We start from the raw sequence: 24,005 nt of genomic DNA, 5'->3' as shown, positions 1-24,005 counted from the left end.
ATGTATTGGGTCCGACGAACTTCGGATGTTACGATGAGTGACACACTTTACAATGAAGAACGTCGTAATGAATTATGTATGTCTTCACCAAGATATCATGCTTTCAAGATTGAAGATAAATACAGTGACGGATATTCATTGGCACCCTGGCCGTAAGATGACAGTTGGAAGTCAAATATGCACCAAGACATAAATGAGATTATTAGTATCAAGGTTGAGACACCAGAATAAATGAATTTTCGCATGTCTCGCGATTCGTGCCTCGCCTTTCGCCTACCACGGCTGACCCGTCCACCTGGGTTTAGCCAGGGAACCTCAATGCAAATAAGCAGCCTTGACAACAATTGCACTCATAAATCCTTGGCAAATTCCAATTTCTCCCGAACGAGTAACAGCCGAGGTCTTAGGCAGATCGTGGGGCTTTCCGATTATGACATACTCGTTTGGGATACAAACGCCGACAGCAAGTTTACTCGCGAAATGATTGTAGTTTGTAAATTATTATTTTAAAGGGATTCAATTTATTGCATAAATTTCTACTAGTTTGGGAGCGCTGAACAAAAGATTGTGATTTACGATAGGTGTCAGCCAAACAAACGCTGTTGTCTCTACTGATGCGTCGGCCTGTCAGACCAAGTGTATTAGCTCGACTAAACTAACAAGGATCTCACTCATTTTGATGATGACGGCTGATACAGTGTGTGTGCTTACTCCGCCACCCAGTGTCGGATTTCTTCTCCGCTGTTTTGCTCCGTGGAAACATTCTTATGGCCCATGTTCAGTCAAATCCTGGCCTTCATTCAATTGTTTTGATCAAACTCTCGGAGACGTTCACCAATCCTTTGTTCAACCGCTTCGTTTTACGTAAACTCGTCGCCAGTAGTACGATAGCTTCCACTATGCCTCAGGGTAAAAGCCCAAACTTCCTAGGAGTAATGAGCTCCGAAGCCAGTAAAGTGAGTGTGACCGGACATCTTACGTCAAAGGGAAAGCCACTTGAGCTAATGAGTGACACAGAGTCGGCGCGAGCGAAACAGAGAAGCGCAACAGCAGTTCCGAAAGCGAAGACAAGCTGCCGAAGCGGCTCGGATGCAGCGGTTGAAGCACCTAGAAGGTATAATAGAGAGAATGAGCACTGTGATAGTATCCTTCACCGACAAGATGTTGTGCGAGGATGTCTTGAAGCAGTACCCGTTACTGGCAGCCAATGCTCAAGAGGTCATCACGCATGTACTTGAACTGGCTCAAGAAGCTGGAGATCCCGAAGAGGGTAACATGGCGGAAGCAGCTTCACCCAATAACAGAGACGGTATCTCTGCGACACAAGACACGGAATTCCCAGAACTTTCCTTTCATTCGAGTCCTATGCAGACCAGCATGATGAACATGGATCAACAGGACACCATGTTGATAAAAAACCCTCCGTCACAATATTCCCACGCCATGGGTGATTCAACAATAGCATACACGAATTTCCAAGATCCTACACTCTCGGAACTTCCGTACCTACCACCATCGACGCTCCTACCATCACTCGGTCCAGTCCCATGGAACACTTCCAAGCCTCTCTCGCCAACGTCGTTTACATATAGACTTACTCACTCGTGTTTTAACGTGGGTCTCCTCCTTCTTAAAAAGTCACAAGACTCACCGTTTCCTCTCTCAGACGAGACCCGAGTATTCGGCGCAACACTACGACAGGACGAGCGAGAAGCGATGAAGAGAAAATTAAGGTGGATTACCGGTATCGGATCGCAAGACATCAAGCTCGCTGCATTGTTGCCGTGGGGAGGACAATACCGCGGGCAAGACTTTATAGGCGATGACCTCACGAGCACTTGCAAAACTACAGATAGAACGGCACTAAGGTTTCTTAGTGCTGCTGGTATCCAGCAACAGCTGGGGAGATTGGACGCCAGAGTCGTAGCTCAAGATACCCTTGAGTTGGATCTTAGCGGAGCAATGGGGGATGACGAACCGAGGCCCTTGCAACCAGACAGCTGGAGTTTTGTCAACTTCTTCCCACCAGATATCCTCGCACAAAAAGGAAAGTATACTAAGATACGGGTAAGCCTGAATGCTCTACTAGAAAACCTATGCAACATTAGTGTGTGTTTAGCGATGGGGCCTGGGTTTCCCAGGAGAGAGTTCAAAAGGGCTATCATGGACTCAAGGGTTAAGGAGTTTGGAGCTCTTCCGGGGATAATTTGTGTTTGACCTAATATAATCTACAGGCTTTGTGTTTATTTATGTAATTGTTTGAGTATAGCTGTGGCCTATTGAACAACGTTTCATTGATGAGATGCATGCTCAGGCTTAACTGCTCTACAGTAACATGATGTTCCTTGATAACTAGCGATATCTAACGCCTGGTTCAACTCGAGTGTACCCAGTGCTGCCACCCTCTTCTCTATGTCCCCCCCCCTGTATTAACCCGTCATTCTTCCCTGCATTGTTGAGCACCATCTCCAATCTTCCACCTTCCCCAACTACTCTTACTGCAGCCGAAGTGCTCCATGTCTGTGAGCTATCCACTCCACCACCAACGTTTCCCAGATCATGCTTATCAGAGCGTAGTGCTAGCACAAGAACCTGACCAAAACTGGCCCAGCAAGAACTTAGCCATCGGTGTCGAAAGAAGATAATAATGAAAGCGTGAATAAAAACAATAGCCACATGCAAGAGAAGGATTCCAAGTGCCAAAGGGATAGTGCTGCTACTTTCGATGCTGTAGCCGAAACCACCTAGGTAAAGGTTTTGTTGAAGAACGTAATCACCCGGTTCAGGGGGTTTTCCATCAATTGTATCGCCAGGACGCATTCCCTTGCGATCATAGAAATCTGGACCCATCCGTGAGAGAATATCAGTTAGGTGCACTCCCAGTGCCAATTGAAGATACCTCCCGCCCTCTTGAGTTGGGGCGAAGGGCGTGCGGGCCCGAATTTCGTTGGCGATATCCATACTATTATCCCAAATTGAATCCTGTTTGGCTATGACTTGACCAGTCTCGTTCCTTCGATGACCAACTGCTTCCAGCCACTCTTTGTGTATCTTGATAGGCTCGTATTTGGCTGCAGAATCGCCGAGTAGGTTGTAAATATCAAACAGGGAGTGGTCGAACTGACTTTGTACCAGGTGAGATTTCCCGCGTTCAACCCAGAGATCAGCTTCTGCCCAACGAGCATACACACGACACAAATGAAGTCCCACGCTAGTATCAGTACGTGGCGAATACTCATCGGTTTTGAGAGTGCCGTTGTCGAAATATTCTGGTATTTCTGCCAAGAATAGGAAATTGGCGCTGACCAATGTATCGGCTTTGGTCGATGGCGCCCACGCTCGATGTCTGATATCAGGGAACTTATTCTTGGGCATGTTACGAGCCTTGGTGACCAAATCCTTGAATTCAGGATCATCCTCAAAAGTCATGGTGACCTCGCCGGTGGACATGGCCGACGGAAAGCTGAAATATGACTCGGAACCACTTGTTCGGCTCCATGCGCATTCCACGGCCACGAGAGGTTGCTTCCACTTTTCAAGAGTAGGCGTTTCGAGAGTTCTCCAGTAAGACTTGACGAGAAGATCTTTTGGCTCCTCATCACGAGTGTTCCAGACGCTTACAACGTTTGCAGACAGAGTGTTCATTGGCGTTGTGGCAATCGCAAGGCCGAGCACGACATCAGGTATGGCTTGAGTCAATGAGATGACTCGATTCGAGGCAGAATCCTTTTCATAGTTTGTATATGTAACGTTTGATAATTGTTGAAGGTTAGTCTCTTCGTTGGCTGCAGGTATGTCCCAGAGTATAGGTGCAAGAGCTGACTCAGGGCGGTAAACAACGGAGTTAGGTTCCGGTTGTATGACATACGAACCGGCTTGTTTCTTGCCTAGGTCAGTCGGGTAGATTTCGGACTTGAAATAGGTAACGTGTTTAAGGTCATCGTCGGGTGTATAAAAGACTTGCCACCACCCTTCACGGGGAATCATGACAATAGCTGACAGTGGAGCAGCCGCAACGGAAAGCAAAACCGTGACGATTATCACCATGCCAGTGATCCAAGATCGCGCCTTCTTAGGCTTGACGCCTGGTTGTACAAGGCCAGCCCATAACTCCCAGCTAAAGAAATACTGAAGTGGTGACCCGAGTTGAAATGGTGACGCTAGAAGACCGAGTGGAACCCCTTCATCTTCGCAAAGGAGACTGTAGCATATTCGTTGCAACAAGATATCTGTCAACGACACCAAGATCAATATCTCATGAGCCTTGGCTGCAAACTGCAAGAAGTTCAATTGCTCTTCTGTCAAAACGCCCCACCGTATTTTGTGGACGTATAGTCCAAGAAGAGCCAAGGTGATGCCTGTGGGCAGAATATGGAATAATGCCAGATGACGAACGACGGCCCAAATGCCATTTTCGCAAACCCTTTTGGGGGCCTCTGGACCCTTGAAGCTTTTCCAGTAAGACTGCTTATTGATACTTGATGAATCCTTTATGAGAGACTCTGTGCTTTGGTTTAGGCCTCTCGCCGGGTGATTTGGTAATGAGGGCGTGGCAATGCTGTAGTCATCGCCAATCGGAGAATATTTCCCGTCGTGTTTTAAGCTGTGCCAGGACTTCTGGCTCACCTAAGGAATCAGATTAGGAATAGAAAATGGTATTAAAATTGCGAGGACTTACATTTTGCTTCAAATCGTCAAGTTCTACCTCAGTCAAGCCCAGTCCAAAGTCGCGTGGCATTTTCCTGCGACAAAAGAATGTACAGTAAGCAGAAATAAGACACGCGGCACGGAGCAGGCCGTCTTCGTTAAATACGTGGATAGGGCTTCATGGCAAGATTGCATGGATCGACGAATCCTGCAGGGGTATATCAGGTTCAATTGGTTAGGCACTTTTGTTCTAGTTACATTCACTATCAATAATAGGCAAGCCAAAAGGCAAATGATGTGGGTTTCCAAATCCTATTGCTACTATGTACCGGCCTACAATTCCTAGTGGGTAGCAGAAACTAGCCTCCTAAGCTTTAGGGTATAGAAATAAGTAGTTTAAGAGCCATAGGCTAAAGAGCATAAAGTGACCTACTAATTTTGTCTCTTATGCTTCCAGCGGTCACTTTTTCTGATATCCTGAGGAACTCTACCGGCCCATGACCAATAGTTGACAGTAAAATTATAGGGGATAGCAAGTTTAGAATTCCTATACCGTCACCTCTCATTATAGTCGAACTATAGATCAACCTTACATAGTACCAGTGCCAAGCTTCCCATCAGTCTTCCAATAGACGTTGTAGTTAAAACCTTGAGCATCGTAAAATGGCCCCAGCTTGACTTGCTCACTACCAGCCTTTGCTTCAAACATCAGACCATCTTTGCCTTGTCTCTTAATACTCGCGAGGTCGATAGTAGGCATAGCGTTGACAGAAGAGTCGCCATAGTTGGCAGCGAGAATAACAGGACCAAATGCAACAGCTGCCACGCTGGGATTGTCGTTTGCAGCGATTGTACGTAAACTCATGGGAAGCTTCACAGTCACCTTGTCACCGGACTTCCAATTTCGCTTCACTAGGGCGTACTTTCCAGGCTTGACATCAACATCGACGGTTTGCCCGTTGACTTGGATCGAGGCTTTAGAAGTCCAAGATGGAATTCTCACCGCCAAAGTCCAAGTGCCAGTCTTGCCACCAATCTGAAGAGTGGAAGAGTCTTTCTGAGGATACTCGGTCGTTTGAGTAATAGACACTTGACGTTGCGACCAGTTCAGCTTTGAAGGTGTGAACAAGTTGACGTAGAGGGTATCCTTGGTGTGAAAGTAGATCGAGTCCATGAGCTTAGTGTTCGTCTCGATACCAGATCCCTGACAGCACCAGAAAGAATCGTAGTCAGTGCTCCATGTACCTCCGCCCCAAGCAGGACCGATCCCGCGACGACCACCAGGGTTTAGTGGTGTAAAGTAGGTAACGTGGCCATGGTTGTCCTTGGGGTTCTGCTGACCAAGAAGATGGTTCATCAAGGCATTCTCGTAAAAGTCAAAGTACGATGCGTCGCTTGGATCCAAAGACCATAGTTCTCGGGTCAGTTTGAGCATGTTGTACGTGTTACATGCCTCGCAGGTATCATTGGTCAAGTGCTTAGCGATAGCATCTGGCTCGCGGAAGTGTTCAGCTTGACTATTTCCACCAATAGCGTAGGTATGCTTGTGAACGGTCAAGTCCCAGGCGTTGCGACCGATGTCGAGGTACTTCTTGTCTCCAGAGACCTTGTACTCGCGAAGAGCTCCGATCCACTTCGGTACCTGGGTGTTGGCATGAAGACCGGATAGTTTGTCGACGTTGTTCTGAAGAGGGTCAAAGATGGTGGCGTGGTCGAAGCGCTGAGCGACCTTCAACCATTTGTTGTCTTGAGTGTAGTATGCAATGTCAGCAAGAACTTCGTTCATGCCACCAAACTCGGTCCGCATCATCTCCTGCATCTGGGCATAGCTCAGCTTTCCTGTGCGAGTATCGACCCAGCTGGCGAGTGAGAGCATAACATCTTTAGCCTCATTGACACCGACACGGCGATAGACGTCGAGAAGACCAGCAAGTGTCTTATGGATGGCATAGTAAGGAACGTTGCCATTGTTCAAAGTCCTGTTCTCGACCTTCTCAATCTCTGACTCGGGGAAACCGGAGAGATAACCCTTCGTAAAGTCAACCTTTGCGTTATTAGCCTGGCATTTTGCGAGCTCTTTGACAAAATAGGTAGCTCGAGAGCCACACTCTTTGTTTCCAAGTGTCGCATAGCAATGTGACCAGGCTGTGAGGAAATGACCCTGGATGTGGCTTCGGAAAGGGAAGTCTGGTGCATCCCAACCGCCATTCTTTGTGGCGCCTTTGGTGTCGAGGCCGTGGGTCTTTCGGAACACATAGAGGAGTCTATCCGGCTCGACGGAGAGGAGATAGTTGACTGTTCTGTCTTGGTTGTCCATCCATCGACTGTCTGTCAGAGACACTTCGGACAATTCAAATGCATTGGCCAAATCATCGACCTTGGGTACCTGTGCATATGCTGGGATAGCTAAGGAGACAATGCCCGTGACAAGGGCAGTAACTTTGAGTAGAATCATGATGAGAAGTTTCTTTGCCCGAATGTGTCTAGGACATCGAGTGAACACCAGAGGGGATGGTTAGAAGTCAGCCTTTAAGTAGTCCTTTCACGTATCACGTATTCGCGACGCACTAGCATCTCAAACTTGTATAAACTGACGATTATCAACCATTGCATCACAATCCCACCGGAGATTCTATCCACCGGACTCACAGCCCACCGGAGTCATGGAAAATTATTAAAAGTTATTGGGGCGGTAACGATGATGTTGCATTTTGCAGATCCGGGGAACCCCAATCGAGTATCTTTTTAGCCGGAGCTTTGACTGCCGATCAACCATATTGGAACAGTTCCACAAATCATAAGATGTGGTTCCCTCTATTTGATACGCGCTCCAATAATACTTGCTTGAGTTGATGGGGTTTTCCGCAAGATATACGGTATTGGGGAATTAGTCTATATACAAGGTTACAGTGCATCTTCATCGTAATGAGGGGCTCTAGTGGGTAGCAGAAAAGTTAGCCTCCTAAGTCTTGGGGTATAAGAATAAGTAGTCAAAGAGCTATAGTCTGAGGAGCATAAAGTGACCTACTAATTTCGTCTCTTCAATTTTTCTGATGCCCAGTAGGGGGCTTCGGCTGTTATATCATGGTGCAGACAAGGATAAAAACAAGAGATTCAAGTGCCAAAGGTGATAGGTCTGCATTGTTCTAGAAGTTCCTTGCTTCGAAGCCAAGGCTCATCGGCCGGAGAATTGAGTTAGGATAGTTCATCCCGACTGCCTGCTACTCGGCGACCTCTCACAAAAACATGGGCGACATTTCTGTCATCTCCAGTCATGACATACTTTTCAAACAAGTGTCTCAGCGAATCTCCAGGTTCCTTTGGCGTCATGGCTGACTGTAGACCCTTGGTAGTAGTCACCCATGTCGCGTCAAATTCTTTACCAACCTCGAAGTTCCCAATTTGGTTCTCCAGGCATAAAACCTTTGCACCGCCGAGAGTTGACAGATAAAAGACCTCTTCGAGCGAAAGAGCCTTTTCATTGCCCTCTGATAAGACTTCTCTCGCATTCGATGCTATCATGGCTTGTCGAATGACTGCCAACATCGAGGATGCCCAGCCACCACCACTGTCTGTACCCAATCCTACCTTTATGCCACGACGCAGAAAGTCGCGAATTGGAGCAACCATGAAGCCTCCGCCAACAGTCATATTGGCTATCGGACAATGTGCAATACCGCATTTGAGTGCCTCCAGTCGCTCTTTTTCGTAGTCGCTCATGATAGTGCAGTGGGCTAGAATGCTCCGCTTGTTGAGAAGACCATAGCTCTGGTACAAATCCGCTTCGCTGCCTTTGAATTGAGGAAATAGTTCGGTAGTAGCATCAATCTCTTGTTGGGCTTCATTGAAATGTGTTTGCATAGTTAAAGTATCGTCAGCCTGAACCATATCCCCGAGACCGCGGAGGAGCTCATCTGTGCAACATATAGCGAATCTTGGTGTAACAACAGGCTTCACCAACCCCTCATTAGTACCGTGATCAGGCTTCAAGCTTCGGATATGGGCAATGCACTCCTTCGTCTCCTGTAGAGAAACAGCGGCACTTTCCTCACAAATGTAGTCTGGTGCGTTTCTATCCATGTTGCATTTTCCAACAAAAGCTCGCTGACCTTTGGCATGGCATATGTCGGCTAGAATACGTGTCGCCTCAGCATGTCGAGAGCCATAGTAAGAAGCAGTCGTGATTCCCTGGCGTAAAAAGTCTTCAACAGTGTCCTCGTACATTCGTTTCGCATATTCGGGGTCGGAGAAACGTGCTTCGACAGGGAATGTGACTTGGTTGAGCCAGTCTAGAATGTGAAGACCTTGACCAAGACCCCGCATCGGCCATTGGGGGGCATGATTGTGGGTGTCGACAAAGCCAGGGATAAGAAACTCTCCGTAGCTGAGATTGTACATCTCGGCATTGGGTGGGAAGGCATCCTCGGGGACGTCCTCAGCTGTTTTCCAGAAGCCTGTGATATGACCGTTGGTAATGACGAGTGTTGCGTTGTCGATGAACTCTAAAGTTTCGTGATTAAGAGAATGGATGGCTGCGCCACGGAGAACCAAGACCGACGCCATGATGATAAGATATCAGAAGAAAGAGAACTTATTAAGAAGGATGACGAAGGAATAAAATGCTTCTTCGGCGAGAATGTCTACGTTGGCATCATAGTAGGAGCTTTGAGATGTGCGGGGCAGAGTCTGACAAGCTTCACCTCCACATCTACATCATCCAATCATATCCTCAGTCATTATCGGCAGTAAATACAGACCTTTCTTTCTTGTATCATTGCCTTTATAAGCACCTTCAACAATACTGTTAGCCAAGACAACATAAACATGCAATAGTCAACTGTGAAAAGATGCGTTGTTCAAATCGTGATATTAATTCTATGGGTATCATTAAATTATCTGTATCTATCCAAACCTCTCTCTGCCACTTTTGTAAAGTCCTTCTCCGAGCTTACGAGCGACGGATTGGAGCTCGTGGTCGTGTCGGGGTATCTAGGGTCACGTTCCGCAGTATGATCAACCTCAACTACCACCGATGTCACGGTATCCATCTGGATAGCCGGTCCCCTCAAGGACTCTTGACTTGTAGTTCGGGTCATACCTCTGTGACTTCTGTTGGCGGGATTAGATCCCCTCGCAGCCCACGTCCACCATCCCCCTGAAGTAACATCTTCATCATTCTGTCTTCCGCCTTGGATAGATATCGTGTTTCCGAATCTTCGGTTCGTAGGTGTCTTGAGGAAAGTGAAGGTACTCAGGCCAACATTGTTTGAAGAAACGTCATACTTTGATGCAAAGATGATGGTGTTTCTCGTAGTGCCGAACAGCAAGCAATCGAAGGAGCCGTTGGATGCGATCATTGCACCAGCAAAACAAAAGTATCCGTTTGGTACGTTGGCACCAGCCATTGTTGCTATACGGCCAGCTGCCAAAGGGAGGGTACACAAAATGTAGATGACAGGGTAGATCAGGAAGGCTGGGTTGCGATTGAGTTCAAGGTGCACGGAGTCCGTGTCATTGTGTTCATCCGATGATCGTAAGCGAGCTTGACGGCGAATGTGGAGGAAGATAATGGTGTACAGGATTGAAGTGGTGGCTAGACCAATGAAGATGTAGAGGTAATGTGTGAAGAGTCGCAAGCTCTCGTACTTCCTGTTCATCCAACACTGTAGAAGTTAGAAACAGTCAACGAACTGATGTGGTAGGAGGAACTTACCCAACTGCCAGCACGGACAAAGAAGCCTCCATACTCTGCACCATTGCTAGTGACTGCAATAGGTATAAGCGAAATGGCGTAGACGAATATCCAAATCGCTATGATAACACCATACAGCACCCTCTGTGGTGTCTGTCGTCCCTTCACGACAGCCATGTATGTGTGCACAGCAATGGCAGTGATGAACATGCTAGAGGCTAAATCTCCGAGCGACACGAAGAGTCCTTGTGTGTAGCATGTTGCTGTCCCTACGAGGATCGCATCGTTTTGGAGCCATGCAGCATTGAGGAAAAAAGCTACACCTTGGTGCATATCGGCGAGCAGTAGGTTAATGATAAGAACAAGAAACTGGTTAGGCTTTCGAGGTTCGGGTCTGCCATCCGGCTGTTTGCCTGTCGCTTCATTGTTGTCGGAGAATATGCCGTCAATGCCTAGTGAAAAGTCGATCGCTCTCTGAATTGGTCCCGTTTGTTGCTGCAAGTGTCCATCGGACTGCGATTTGATGAAAAGGCTCCATGTTGTGAGTTTGTAGACGAGGTAGAAGAAGAGAATGCTGGCAGAAAAGAAAGAGATAAACGCCAGGGTAGCGACAGCAGTCAGTCCATGTCTCAAGTTGTCACCTAAAGGGTCCAATGTGCGACCCTCTTTAGGAAGATCACCCCAAGCCATTTTAGAAAGTTATTAAATGGGGATGAGCTGCATGGCTTCAAGCAAGGCAAAGAAGAAAAGAAAGTGACCTGTCGTGGTATTAAAATCCCCAATTCTGGGGTTTCTCAAGGACAGGAAAAAGAGGGACGATGAAGGATCTAAAACCTTACGAGGCACGGAAAGGAAACGATGTTACCTCGCTCCTTAGCTGAGTGACCATATTGGTTTTGGGAGGTATTTTTGACCAACAGCATTTGCAAGGGTCAATAAAGATCCATCCTCATCCTGGCAGTTCTCTCCGGCGCTGACTGAAGGGAAGGGCTTTGAGGCGAGCTAGCGTCCCGGACGTGGCGTTCTGGTCCCGCTCTGACCGAGATTTCAACGTGAGAGATGAGAAAAGAATCGGTTTTGCACTTGATTTGGCAGCTGGTACGTAATTCAGATCCATTTTTGACAGGTGGATTGTTGGGTTCAAACAATAGTTTGGTCCAGGACGCTGGCTGTCATCCGATAACCTGGCACCTGGAAAGCCAACATAACCCAGTGGAGATTCATCTTCAGCTCTGATCATGCTGGTAAACGGGACCCCTTTGGTGATCCTATCCATTACTCAATCTCTTCGCTTGTAACATCAATTGTGGACGATTAATCTTCAAACTCCAACTTGAGTGCAACACTTTGACCTTTAACCGAGGCTCATGCTTATTTAGCTTCGTCCGTTCCTGTTCCTGACCTGTCATGAGCGAATTACGATCGTCGACGCGATGTGGCGTTGCCGAAGATTGAGTCAGTCGTTTCGCGTGCAAACGATCCTCTTAAACTCTAATAGGCATGAAGCCAGCAAACCTTTAACTCTATTAGTGATAGCCTTATCCGCTAAAGAAATCCCATGTCCGTTCGCTTCCAAAAAGACGTTGGCTAGATTCATTTTGACTTTTCGGCAGTTTCATCCAGGCGAACTTGCATGGTTTTTTGTGATTTGATGTTCGTGCATTTTTTATGCGATAAGTCTAGAACAAGACTAATAAACTTTTCTTCCTAGTATGTAAAAATGAGGCTTAAATGCCACATGCGCAAATGACACCATTTTCTCAGTCGTTGATAGTGTCTTGCAGCAAGACCTGAAACATGGTCAACATCACAGCACATCGTCGCATGACACTCAATGCATACATATGTTTAGCACGGCACATATAATAAAAAGAAGCAATATTTAGAAATGCCGCTCGCTGAAGACACGCCAACGCAACGTATCCCAAGTGATCTGAACAGTATTGCCTGGTTTGGTTGGTCACAGCGACTCAGTTCATGCTGCTTTGACTCAGCCCTGATCCATGAGGAATGCATTGATACACGCTCACATTCAAACGCCACATTTCAAGCACTCTTCTCTCCGAATTGTTTTTCTACTTCCTCGGCAAAGTCCGCGATTGAGTCAAACTTCCACTCGTACGCGACATCTTGTTTCAATTTCTCATAATCGCCGCCTGTTCCGTACGATTCCTTCTTATCGCCGCCTCGGCAGATCCAAACGCTCCTAAGCCCCAGTTGCTTCGCGGGGACATGATCGGCGATCAAGCTTCGAGCTACATGGAGTAACTCTCCCTGGTCCCTGTTGATTTGCAGATCGCTCTTGACGTGACTGAATAAGTAGTCAAAATTGGCTTTAGCAGGTTTGTAACTGCCGATGTCTTCAGCAGTATAAACTTTGTCGAACTCTGCGGGCTGAAGGCGTTTCATCGTCGTTGCAGCGTTGGCATTATCCATGTTGGTCACGGCAATGAGTTTGTAGTACTTCTTGAGAGTTTGCATTCCGGCGACTGTGTCGGGAAATGGCTCCCAGGTGCCGGGTGTGCTACTGATCTCTTCAATCTCTGTTTCAGACACGCTGATTCCCAATTCGTTCACCAAGTTCTTGAATGAGCGTTGAAGGATGACGTTAAAACGTAGTGCCGGCTCATCAACCGCAAGACTCCTATAAAACGTACTAAATCGTTGCATAAGTGACAGGGGGTTCGTCTTGTAGGGGCTATCATCTGGCAGACGAGATAAAAGAGGCTGTAAGCTGCGGATCATGCCAGGCTCTTGATTGATAAGTGTGCCATAGACGTCAAACGATAGCGCTTTGAAGGAAGTGAGATCTGGATGAGACATGATGAAAGATATGCCACTGAAAATAAATTCCAAGTGAGGTAGATGGTATTGGAAGTATATATGTGGTTGATTGATAGTTTGAGGAGAAAAGTAGCTGTCAGATTTGTGCGGTTTGTGCTGTAGTTTATACTTGTTGGTTAAGGGCGTGTTTGACATTGCAGGATGCCAAGGTCAATAACCCTTCTCTGACGTCAGCTAACTCACTGTTAAGACATTGATATTCTTTTGGTTCTTGATATCTAAATTCCATCTATGGCTATCAATTTTTCTGTCCAGAAGATATCCACCCAACATATTCCTTGTCACTAGAAAAGTCAACTTGCTTATAGTTTCTTTTAGTCGCAGACATTGTATGTAAAGCAATAAGAAGAGACCGAGACAGTTTAAAGTGCCATACTGATATTAAATTTGTCTGAACATGTTTTTCCAGGATAGATAAGTGCTGTTGAGTAGCAAACTATGTGTTCATCTACCCTATCGGTTGGTGTACAGCTGTCCAATCCGGCAACCTCTGTATGGGTAAAATCTCTATTGACTACATTCTGGTACAGGAGGAATAGAGTCATAGTTTGAATGTATTTAAACTGTAGCATAGATAGGGAAATAAAGATGACGATGACGAGCCTTTGTAGTCTAATGTCTGGTTATTCAGCGGGCAAAGAGCAACACAAATCCCTGAGCCTCGGAGCAGCATTCATTTAATTCTTTACAAATTATTATTCTTTCTACTGTTGTGAGATATCAACCTTACTCCACCAAAACTTGGACTGTTTTCGCCCCCAGTCATCACCATTAAATACAGCCGTCTTCCCAACATCGCCTCCAATCAGCTCCTCATTCCCGTCACCGAATCTCAATACCTTGGGATCCTTCACATCATACGACTCCCATTTGGGTCTCGCTGGGTATTCGCCTGCAACCGCGTTTGGGTCGCCCTTTGTAATGAAGCTGGTAACATAGTGGTTCAGTGTCTTGGCCAGATCGTTTTGAGTGGGCGACACTGCAACGACCTTGGGGTCGCACACTTCGTAGCGCATGTTGTCAGCGTGTTGTGCTCCATTGTTCACAGTGCTCACAGCGGCCCAGTGGTAGAGGTATACGGGGACGGATGGAGAGGCCAGTTCGGCTGTTTGACGCGCAGGGGCAACGTAGGCGTAGTGAGCGTATGCAGCTTCGATACGCTTGTACTGAGACCCCATGTCTTTCCTTGTCTCTTTGTACTCTGAGTCTTCAAACTTGGCTGGATCTCTGTATAGTTCCTCAATGGTATCGAGGTCTTCAGAGGAGAGTAGAGGTAATAGCTCAGCCCAGAAGTGTCTAAATTGAGAAGATTCGGACATGCTCTTGTCAACGTAGAGTGATCCTTCGTTAGTCGTGAACCCTGTCATGATGGGCACCTTGTGCCATTTTCCTTGCTTCCATGTTTCAAGAGGCGGACGAGCAATGATTTCGCCATCGATAACGGGTTGGAACGCCCAGCGTAGTGAAGGGTTGTACTTGTCAAAGGTGGCAGTTTGAGCATCAGTAATAACCTTCTCGGGCTGAATTCGGAGGTAAGGAAAGATCTCGTTTTCTGGAAGGTCTTCGGGTACGCCAACTTCACGAAGAAAGTCCTTGAACTGGGCTTCGTGAATGGGCGCATCGTATGGTCTCACAGCTCGCGATGTGGGAGCTCCAGACTCGATAATGGCTTTGTGGAAGAGGGGTGCAACTCCTTCTTTGTAATGCATGATGTGATGTCCAATCTAATCCCAAATTAGCATACGAATCTGTCAATCAGACTTTGTAACTTACAGAGTGAGCACCAGCTGAAAGGCCAAACAATGTGACGTTACTGGGGTCACCACCGAAGGCCTCGATATTGTCCTGCACCCATTCCATCATGAGAATCTGATCCTTCAATCCGAGATTTAAAGCACCCTCTTTGGCACTCAAACTCGAGGGCAGGAATCCTAAAGCTCCAATACGGTAGTTGAAGCTTATGGCGATGAACGAATCAGGTGCATTGGCCACCATCGACGCGGTCTTGTGCATCATGGCCGAACCTCTGTTGAACGCGCCACCGTGGATATACAGCGCAACGGGCAACTTCTCATGTTTATCAGATGTCTTGCGAAAGATGTTCGCTGTTAAACAATCCTCGCTCTGGTCCAGCTTGGGACCAGGGAGAAGCGCCTTGCCAGGTCCTGCAGGGCCATACTTAGAGGCGTCAATCACAGTGTCTGGTGATGATGCGACTTTGGCAGGGAGGCGGAAGCGACGATCGCCTGTTGGTGGAAGAGCATAGGGGACGCCAAGCCAAGCATCTACAGGTTGGGGTAATGAGTCGTCCAGCTTGACGCCGATGAGTTTGCCCTGGGGCAGAGAAATGGTGGGAGATTCTGAGTTGATTTGGCTACCCATTGTGATGAAGTATAGTTACGCGATATGAGTATTAGGCAAAGTGAGGCTCAGGTGATGGGTAGCAGTCGACTTTGAAGGCTGATGCAGGCCAGTGTTAAAAGAAGCGTATGCGAGGTTTAGCAATGCCTCTTCTCACATCGGCTCCAAAAACGTCTCCGCATACAAACGGGTCTAGGTCCGAGAAACGGAACTCAACAACGCGACGATAAGTCAGTTACGCCCTATCTTATCCCATACAGGCAATAAGAGTCGCATATCAGCGATAGCTAGATCGGCCAACTCGCTATTACCCCGCGTACCGATCTTTAGAAATGGGTCCGGGTATTAGATTTGAGAGCCGAGCATCGGATGCTGATAATAGACTCCGCAAGTCTGGCAATTGAGAAGTTCCTATTGGCTTATGACTCGTAAGTGTGCAGCTTCGTTTGGATTTGGATCGGAGATAGACTGATAGTTATACTGATATGAAGTCAAACCTTACTCATTGGGGCAACTGATCAAACAATTTACCCCGGACCGTTCTCTATCATGGATCCGGCTGAATGTTCACGGGTTATCGGCTGTTAGCTCAGCTATGGAAAGCCTGGATATGATAACTATCCTTGTGCATGATCTTATATAACCCTCATCACTGGGAAGTCTAATATCTAGCCTAACGTCATCCCAAACTTTTTGTTTCTTCGAATTCTTGCGAGTCTTTAGTTTCAGATACTCACAAAGATCGAACGACTTGACACGTCAACAATGCCACAACTAACATCAGGGCAATCGCCTGATACCAAACGCCCGTTCGAGGCAAAGGAAATGGAAGAGAGTATAGCTATGCAGAAGCTCAACTCTTTGACGCAAGGCGACATCGTCGAACTTGACGCCACAGAATCCTTCCTTCGCGAGCACAACTTCTCAAATGAGTATATTGCCGAGCTACTCAACGACAAAGCTCTCAACAAGAGAGTTATACGCAAAGTCGACATGATACTACTACCCCTGCTAATGGGAACCTACATGCTGCAGTACATCGACAAGAACGCGCTATCCTACGCAGCTGTTTTTGACCTGTTCACAGATACGGGCATCTCGTCAGATCAGTACAGCTGGTTCGCTAGTATTTTTTACTTTGCGTACATGGCCGCTGAGTACCCCTGGTTATTCCTTGCGCAGAAGACATTAATGGCAAAGGTTGTTGCGGGATGTGTCATTGCCTGGGGCAGTGTGCTGATGTTGACTGCTGCGGGGAACAATTTCGGCTCGTTGGCGACGTGCCGATTCTTTCTGGGTGTGTTCGAGGCGCCGATTACGACATGCTTCATGATGATTGTTTCCATGTGGTATACGCGTGAGCAACAACCTTTCAGAGCCGGTATCTTCTACTGTTGCAACGGTGTCGGAGCAATGGTAAGTGTTTTGCTTTCATGCTACTAACATAGCTAACTCAATACAGTTGGGTGGCCTTCTCACATATGGCATTGGTCAGATCAAGAACTTTCCTGTCTGGAAAGCTGTCTTCATGACCTGTGGTGGTATGACCATTGTCTGGGGCTTTGTTCTTCTCGTCTTCCTCCCCGACAGTATCATGACAGCTCGACACTTCTCGCTTGAAGAACGCGCCCTCTTAATCGGTCGAGGTCGTCTTGCTCAAACCGGTGTCTTGAACAAGACAATTAAATGGAACCAGATCCGCGAAGCGTTTATTGATCCACAAGTTTGGCTTCTGGTTCTTTTCATGCTTCTTAACGAAACCATCAACGGAGGCGTGGCCAACTTTGGCAAGTTGATCATCAAAGGCGTTGTCAAAGATCCTCTTGAGACTGTTGCCCTTGGTATCCCCATGGGCGGATTCCAGGTGTTCTGGATTCTCTCTGGAACGTTTATTGCGTCTCGTGTCAAGAACTGCCGAACCATCATCATGGCCGTCTACCTCATTCCGACTATCGTTGGTGTTTGTCTTCTATGGAAGATGGACCGTGAGCATCACAAGATTGGTGTTTTGTTTGGTTACTACATCGTTGGTGGCTTCGTTTGCTCCTTGGTTCTGGCAATGCAGATGCCTGCTAGCAACCTCGGTGGCTACACCAAGCGCATGACAGCCTCTGCCATGGTGTTTATTGCCTACTGTGTTGGTAATGTTATTGGTCCTCACGCATTCCTTGGTGAGGAAGCTCCTCTCTACCAGACTGGATGCATTACTATCTTGGGATGCTCTGTTGCCCAGATGACGGTAGCAATCCTGCTTCGAATCTTGTTGGTTCGAAGAAATGCACGACGAGATGCCGCAGCAGCAGCAGTGGGAACCAACAATGAGGATATATCAGCCACAGAGGGAAGCGATTTGACTGACTTTGAGGTGAGATCCAGCAACTAATCATCATAAAGAGGGACAAGCTAACGTAATCTTATAGAACCCTCATTTCCGTTATGTCTTGTAGACTCGGGATACTTATTAGCTTCAAATATGCTAACTATGTCTGAATATCAAATAATGGACAAGAAATAGTTATTCTTAGTCAATCCACATCCCGGACCAGTGATCATACAAAACAAATACTTATTTCGTTTTAACTCCAATGACTCTTACACATCTTTTCAAGAACCTGTTTTTACCAACACCTGTGGCCAAGGAAACACCACATCATAAGTAGGAACACCTGTAAAGAAGCACAATCCCAGAACCCATTCTTGCGTGTATAACTGTAGAGGGTCCCGACTACTGTCGTCAGAAAGCCGAACTCCAAGGGAAACGTGATGATCCAATTCGTTTGCAAGGTACTCTTCGTCAACTTGGTTGTCGGACCATAGTGATGTGAAGACATACGCCAGCTCCTGATCTGCTTGACTCAGATTTCCACCTAAATCAACAGCACCTCGGCCATGAATGAATATCCCTCGAGCTATCGTGGGTTCACCTGCTGGATCGCAGAGATACCCAAGTGACAAGTTCTGATCCGTATCCATAGCCCTCACTACTTCCTTCGCCATTAATCGACGATACCACAAACTGAAGGATTCTTCATCATCCACAACAAAAGCATCTTCTGTGAGAAACTCGTTTATGTCCTCCACTATAGTCGCATCTTTGCCGACATGTTTTGCCTTGATCAGCTCACCGAGCTGCCGTAGACGTGTTCGTTGATATTCTGAAAGCTGCTGCTCGCCCTGTTGGGTTGGTTGTGACAACCGCGGTGATGATCTGGGTGCTCGAAGGGTTTCTCCAAGTTTCCATAGATGGCCTTTCGTCTTGATGCCTGTTTTTGTAAAGTCGACATTGGCAAAGCGGCAGCCCTTGTTGTATGTCAATCTATTTTCGCCATCGGGTGCTTTAAAATCATCAAAGAAGAGATCGTTCACTTGCTCAAGAACAGTCCCACCAGGCACATAAACCTCTTCATTGTTGAGTATCTCACCATTTAGTAGGCGTAATGCCAATACCGATATGTCAAGACTCGACTCAGTTTCTCCCTTCAGTTGAAGCCTTCCGGCATCTAACCGAGTAGCATACTGGCAACAATTGGCGATGATGGACAAGCGGTCCCAAGGCTCAGTGACACCTCTCCACTGCACGTCGGAAATTATTGTCCCTGACATGGAAGTGGATGGCGATAGCAGAATCGTGTATCTTCCAGCAGTTTTCAGGATATGAGTTATCTTCCCTTCATCCTCGCTCGTCGCAAAGTGGTGCCGACGGAATGCCAAACAGAATTTAGTGGCACTCTCGGAGAATTTGACAGACTGAATACTTAGTTCGCCGGGGACAACACCAAACATTGCCTTCTTTCCGCTGAGCATAGATCTCTTTGCACTTTCCAGGTCTGGATTATGATGAATTAGAAGCGTCATCTTTAAACCTGCTTTGTAATTCTCTTGGAAGGTCCACGCTCTTGTCCACCATTTATCCTTGGTAATCTCGTGTAGTAGGTTGAGCATTTCCAGTGCTTGACTATACTCTGCGTTCTTGGCTAGAGCAAATCCTCCGTCGTGGTACTTGACAAGTACGCCCCTTAAAATAGCAGATAGAGTCGCCATCTCGTCGTCGCTTTGGATTGATCGCCCAAGCAAAGCGACAGGATGATCACTGAGTGAATACACCCAGTCCATCGCATCTAGGGCATGTCTTTTCTGCTTGCACTCTACATGCGTGCATGTCGGTTGTTTGCATTTCTTCTGGGGGATGCTGTGACGATCAATCCATAGCAGTGACATGTCATGACATAGCATGTATTTTGTGATTCTCTCGAGGACTGAGTTGCGGACAGATGAGCGCCAAGCATCTTCTCCGTCCCTTGTCTCGATCAGATGGCCTTCTGCCTTGGGATTTTGTGTCTCGTGCTCAGAAGCAACCCAAGTGTATGACAAGGCCACAAAGTTACCGTCAATAAAGCCATTAACATCTTGTCGAAACCAATAGGGTCTTTCAGATGTGTGGCTTTCATTCGAGTCTAGCTTTCTCTTCTTGGTCTGTCGTCTACCAAGACATTCAAGGCTTTCTACAATCCATTTCATCTTTTGTTGCGGAATTCTGCATTTCTGTATCTCGATAAGTGATGAGATGATGTCATTTTCGTGTTTTGATGTGTCGCCACGAAGGTCATGTTTAGTTGCCATGTCCTTAGACGCGTTTTGGACATTTCGGATCCTGGAGTCGTTGGATGATTGGATGTGAAATGAGAAAAAGAATAAAAAAGAATGATGACGTGAGAGGCTTAGCGTGAAAGACGCGTCGTCATGAACCAATTATATCGTGTTATCATGTCACTGCTGGGGATCTTTCTAGGGTAGGTAGCTTGGCTTGATGCAATGTCTGAATATGCAAAATATTATTTACTAGATCGATTTCCAGGATATGGGAGATGAGACTTACAAAATACTTGTTGTTAGGAGAAGGTGGAGTAAATCAAGGGATTTATCCAAGGTTTTTGCACCGGCCATGATCTTGTACGCTCTGGACTAGGGTGATTGTCTGTTAGACATGCTGTTGACAACACTAATCCAATTGACTCACAGACAACCTCGACATGGTTGAGCTTATTGATCAAAATTTCGAGTTGCTTTGCAGCACTTTTGTAAGTCGCAATCAGCTTTTTGATGGTCTTTATTGTCTTGATCAGCTGTTCGGATAGCGGAATTATGCTGACTGCCAACGAAATAGGGTCCATCGTATTGACAACAGTGTGTTTTGGCTCTGTACTTGTGAGTTTTTGCGTACAGAGTTTTCTAACTTAGCTGAGTATACTCAATCATATAAGAGTAGTTCAAAAGTCCTTCAATGACTTTGACAGTCCTAGGATATCCCTTTACATCGCAAACTCTTACGGTCCAGTTATCAGTGACACAACGATGTCGAGTAGCCATGCCAGCCTTGCTTTCTCTGAATGTAGATACCCGTCACACTCAGACTTTTGACTCGCAGATCACGCTTACAACCGAGTGACTACTCGCGAACTAGGTTTCACTGGTACGATTATGAGTCCCGACATGTTTCATTGTCGCAATCTATGTGTTCTATTCCCCTCTAAGCTATTACATGTAACTAGAGTGCTCTAGGCATCAGTTCTGGCGGAAGCTCATCTGGCATGTATTCAAACAGCTCCTCGGTGCTTCTCTCAGTGTTCGCATACGCGTTTAAGCTTTCCACATCCACCTGCCTGACGACGTGTATCCTATCATCAGATATTGGTTCTTGTATCTGCTGAGGAGGCGCAGCAGCAATTGTAATGTTCGTATGTGTGTCACCACTGTAAATGCGGTCCCTCGTGAACCCCGTTGGTGTTTCCCTCGTGAACCCCGTTGGTTTTGTGCTTCCCCTGCGGACTGCCGATAGTGGCACAAGAGTAGTTTGGTTTTGAGAAGGTTTCGTAGGACGGGATTGTGTCCCACTCCGACTTCGGACGAATTCAATCAGCTCACTCAGAACTGCAAACTCAAGCTTGAGTTTGATCGAGTATGTAACGAGCTTAATACCTTGTTCCCAAACGTAAAAGTCCATGAGCTCAATAACGATCATAGCGACATCCATAATCACAATCGCAATGTTTATGGCGAATAGCTTGTGGAGCATGGTTCGTGTGTTGCCAAAAGCTGTCTTGAGGATATCGAGAGACTTCCACATGTAAATGCCGGAGATTGTGAGTTCTTGCATGTAGAAACAGCACATTGAAATCTTCTCTGCTATGTTAAAAACACTGTTGAACCCGTTTCTGTTGTCCCTGGGGCTGTACTCTGACCCAAACAGCAATACAGTCATGGTTGTGTGCTTAGTATATGTTAGTTGGAGCAGCTTGGAAGGGGTTACTGTAGGTCATACCCAGATAATACCATTGATAATGATCACAGCCAGCACAGATCGTAAGATCATTCTGTCATTTAGAATAAGGTGTAGTCGAGAGTATAAGACGACAGATTGGCCAGATATTACAAGAACCCAGCCGATAGTCTCGATTATCATGCCCACATAGTCGTGCGTTAGGTCGAAATAAACCACTAGCCAGCCCAGACAGTATGGGAGGATGCCGAAAGATGCGATAAGTATGCTCCAGAAATAGAGACCGGCTTTTCGTTTGAAGGTCAGGTAGATGAGTGTCAGTAGCTCAATAGCGTTGTAGAGCGCAAGTGTCGAGGCCACCTAGACATGGTGAACAAAATAAACAACATCCTTTCACATAAGTTCTTACCACAACAAACACATCTCGACCAATATATACCATTTCATCAATTTTGGCATAGTGGACATCCCACTTGTCACGGTGTGGTAACATCATTGCGTTTACAGATTTCAAGGGTTGAGGAGGGAGTGAAACAAATACTCTGTGGAAACTTGGAGGGAAAGGCTAAAAGCAGAGGGCCCAGACATTAGGGAGGCTTGGCATAAATGTACCTGCATTTGCGTTCTCGCCCTGCCATGTGCTCGAAGCGTCACGCCGAAGATCATGCCGGATCTCATCCATCCCGAGAAACATCGAATCAGGAAGGGTCTCGATCTGCATATTCTATACCACACCAGTGATAAATCGTGACGGCAGGGTTAAGCTACGCCACTCAGAGGCGTACGGGAAGTTTCGTTGTCACCAAGTCTAATCAAGGTATCTGTGCAAAGGTTAAACAGACGGTGGACGAATGAAAGATCCCAAGAGAGAGTACGACAACGGCCATGCATTCCAATACCTTGGACTTAGTGCTTTTAACTCTATTGCAGCGGTGAGACAATATGGAACCAGCTTAGCGCAGGTATGTCTCGTTGATGAACCCGCAAGATAGATAGTCAGTCGCTTACAAACCCTGTAGTAGAGAGGGTTTGTTCGTGTGAGAACAGTTCTTTCTGTGAGTTTACCTACGCAAGGAGTTGTACCCTCGCAGGCTCTGGAAGATATCTTAGTAACACTAATCCGTGAGCAAATATCCTGGTTATGCTGTAGATTGTGTTGACAAATTCCTTTCATTAAAGTTGATTCTCTGGTTGTTTTGGTACTTCTACGCCATCGTGATAAAAGACTAATACAGAAGCAGCAATTGTATGCCGAATTAGTGATAAGGACCGGTAGCTTGAGTTTAAGCTTCTCTTTATGGTTGTTGACGGCCGCATTCACTTAAGCTTATCCGGTTCTGGCTGCTACAGTGCTACAATGTGCCTGCCGTACAACCTGCTCGTCGATGTGTTGAACTGGCAGAAACAGATGGATAGGACAACAATGAATAGAATTGAAAAGATTTGGAATCATTTATGCTGAAGTAATAGAGGGTGAAATCGCCTCACAAGGCGATGTCTGCCCCCTTTAGATGTACAGCCTGATACCCAATCTGAGGACAGAGATACGTACACTATCTTTCACAAGGCACACTTTGGTACAAGTATGTTAGTAGCACTATCACCCTAGCATCACGGGTGGCTGAACCAGCGAATTGTGGCACAAACCTTGGCAGATCGTGGCTTGAACCGGTTGCTCGTTTCTCATCCTTCTGACACGTACTTGCTGTATCGCCTGAAAATTAAAGATCATCTGATACTACTTTGTCTTCTTCACACTTCTGACTCTGGCAATTCTATCAGGCGACGCTGCGAATGATGGAAGATGTAAGCCCAGCTGCATCATCCCTGTGAGCTTCCGCCCCATCCAACACTGAATTCCAGCCTGTCACTTCCCCAGCAATAAATGATATCGCAGGCCTTGCAGCGATGGCAAAAGAACCATTAGCCATCGAACAATTGACTACATCCGCCGAAACTCCATTTCTCCAATTACGGTACCTGTTCTAGGTGTGACGGTTCCCTCGTCAATCACAGGGGCATATCAGTGATATCAGCATCTGATTTTGCATTGATGCGGTCTGCAATAGTCACAAGATGGAAATCTGGTGGTAACTGCATGGAGCAGTATCATCGATGAGATAAAAGAGCTGCAATGAAATCCCAGCTTTCATCATTTTCCCCCTGCATTTCAGGGAAAGGCGA

At 46.6% G+C, this 24,005-nt stretch overlaps 10 protein-coding genes across 10 annotated transcripts; 2 read left to right on the top strand and 8 right to left on the bottom strand.

Moving 5' to 3' along the window:
- Nucleotides 1-899: 899 nt before the first annotated feature.
- On the top strand, nucleotides 900-2,180 carry FSST1_008793 (bZIP transcription factor; the record flags this gene model as incomplete). Its single annotated transcript, XM_083225708.1, has 3 exons — nucleotides 900-956; nucleotides 1,018-2,067; nucleotides 2,109-2,180. The coding sequence occupies 3 exons, from the start codon at nucleotides 900-902 to the stop codon at nucleotides 2,178-2,180; spliced, it is 1,179 nt and encodes a 392-aa protein (XP_083084754.1).
- Nucleotides 2,181-2,352: 172 nt separating this feature from the next.
- Nucleotides 2,353-4,738, bottom strand: FSST1_008792 (uncharacterized protein; the record flags this gene model as incomplete). The annotated part of the gene is made up of 2 exons (XM_083225707.1): nucleotides 2,353-4,626; nucleotides 4,679-4,738. The coding sequence occupies 2 exons, from the start codon at nucleotides 4,736-4,738 to the stop codon at nucleotides 2,353-2,355; spliced, it is 2,334 nt and encodes a 777-aa protein (XP_083084753.1).
- Nucleotides 4,739-5,236: 498 nt separating this feature from the next.
- On the bottom strand, nucleotides 5,237-7,102 carry FSST1_008791 (uncharacterized protein; the record flags this gene model as incomplete). Its single annotated transcript, XM_083225706.1, has 1 exon — nucleotides 5,237-7,102. One exon carries the CDS (start codon nucleotides 7,100-7,102, stop codon nucleotides 5,237-5,239), a length of 1,866 nt encoding a protein of 621 aa, XP_083084752.1.
- A 740-nt stretch (nucleotides 7,103-7,842) lies between these two features.
- Nucleotides 7,843-9,210, bottom strand: FSST1_008790 (uncharacterized protein; the record flags this gene model as incomplete). The annotated part of the gene is made up of 1 exon (XM_083225705.1): nucleotides 7,843-9,210. The coding sequence occupies one exon, from the start codon at nucleotides 9,208-9,210 to the stop codon at nucleotides 7,843-7,845; it is 1,368 nt and encodes a 455-aa protein (XP_083084751.1).
- A 329-nt stretch (nucleotides 9,211-9,539) lies between these two features.
- Nucleotides 9,540-11,029, bottom strand: FSST1_008789 (uncharacterized protein; the record flags this gene model as incomplete). The annotated part of the gene is made up of 2 exons (XM_083225704.1): nucleotides 9,540-10,310; nucleotides 10,361-11,029. 2 exons carry the CDS (start codon nucleotides 11,027-11,029, stop codon nucleotides 9,540-9,542), a joined length of 1,440 nt encoding a protein of 479 aa, XP_083084750.1.
- Nucleotides 11,030-12,385: 1,356 nt separating this feature from the next.
- On the bottom strand, nucleotides 12,386-13,162 carry FSST1_008788 (HAD-like domain-containing protein; the record flags this gene model as incomplete). Its single annotated transcript, XM_083225703.1, has 1 exon — nucleotides 12,386-13,162. One exon carries the CDS (start codon nucleotides 13,160-13,162, stop codon nucleotides 12,386-12,388), a length of 777 nt encoding a protein of 258 aa, XP_083084749.1.
- A 725-nt stretch (nucleotides 13,163-13,887) lies between these two features.
- On the bottom strand, nucleotides 13,888-15,565 carry FSST1_008787 (Alpha/Beta hydrolase protein; the record flags this gene model as incomplete). The annotated part of the gene is made up of 2 exons (XM_083225702.1): nucleotides 13,888-14,907; nucleotides 14,957-15,565. The coding sequence occupies 2 exons, from the start codon at nucleotides 15,563-15,565 to the stop codon at nucleotides 13,888-13,890; spliced, it is 1,629 nt and encodes a 542-aa protein (XP_083084748.1).
- Nucleotides 15,566-16,309: 744 nt separating this feature from the next.
- On the top strand, nucleotides 16,310-17,991 carry FSST1_008786 (major facilitator superfamily domain-containing protein; the record flags this gene model as incomplete). The annotated part of the gene is made up of 3 exons (XM_083225701.1): nucleotides 16,310-16,960; nucleotides 17,007-17,909; nucleotides 17,965-17,991. 3 exons carry the CDS (start codon nucleotides 16,310-16,312, stop codon nucleotides 17,989-17,991), a joined length of 1,581 nt encoding a protein of 526 aa, XP_083084747.1.
- A 157-nt stretch (nucleotides 17,992-18,148) lies between these two features.
- FSST1_008785 (uncharacterized protein) lies at nucleotides 18,149-20,164 on the bottom strand (the record flags this gene model as incomplete). Its single annotated transcript, XM_083225699.1, has 1 exon — nucleotides 18,149-20,164. The coding sequence occupies one exon, from the start codon at nucleotides 20,162-20,164 to the stop codon at nucleotides 18,149-18,151; it is 2,016 nt and encodes a 671-aa protein (XP_083084746.1).
- A 925-nt stretch (nucleotides 20,165-21,089) lies between these two features.
- Nucleotides 21,090-22,317, bottom strand: FSST1_008784 (uncharacterized protein; the record flags this gene model as incomplete). Its single annotated transcript, XM_083225698.1, has 3 exons — nucleotides 21,090-21,812; nucleotides 21,864-22,181; nucleotides 22,231-22,317. 3 exons carry the CDS (start codon nucleotides 22,315-22,317, stop codon nucleotides 21,090-21,092), a joined length of 1,128 nt encoding a protein of 375 aa, XP_083084745.1.
- Nucleotides 22,318-24,005: the final 1,688 nt, after the last annotated feature.

The sequence above is a fragment of the Fusarium sambucinum genome, chromosome II, assembly GCF_050947815.1.
Source record: "Fusarium sambucinum isolate potato_lamoka chromosome II, whole genome shotgun sequence".
NCBI lineage: Eukaryota > Fungi > Ascomycota > Sordariomycetes > Hypocreales > Nectriaceae > Fusarium > Fusarium sambucinum.
The sequence above is the reverse complement of the archived record's forward strand: the minus strand, read 5'-3'. Positions and strand labels throughout refer to the sequence as shown.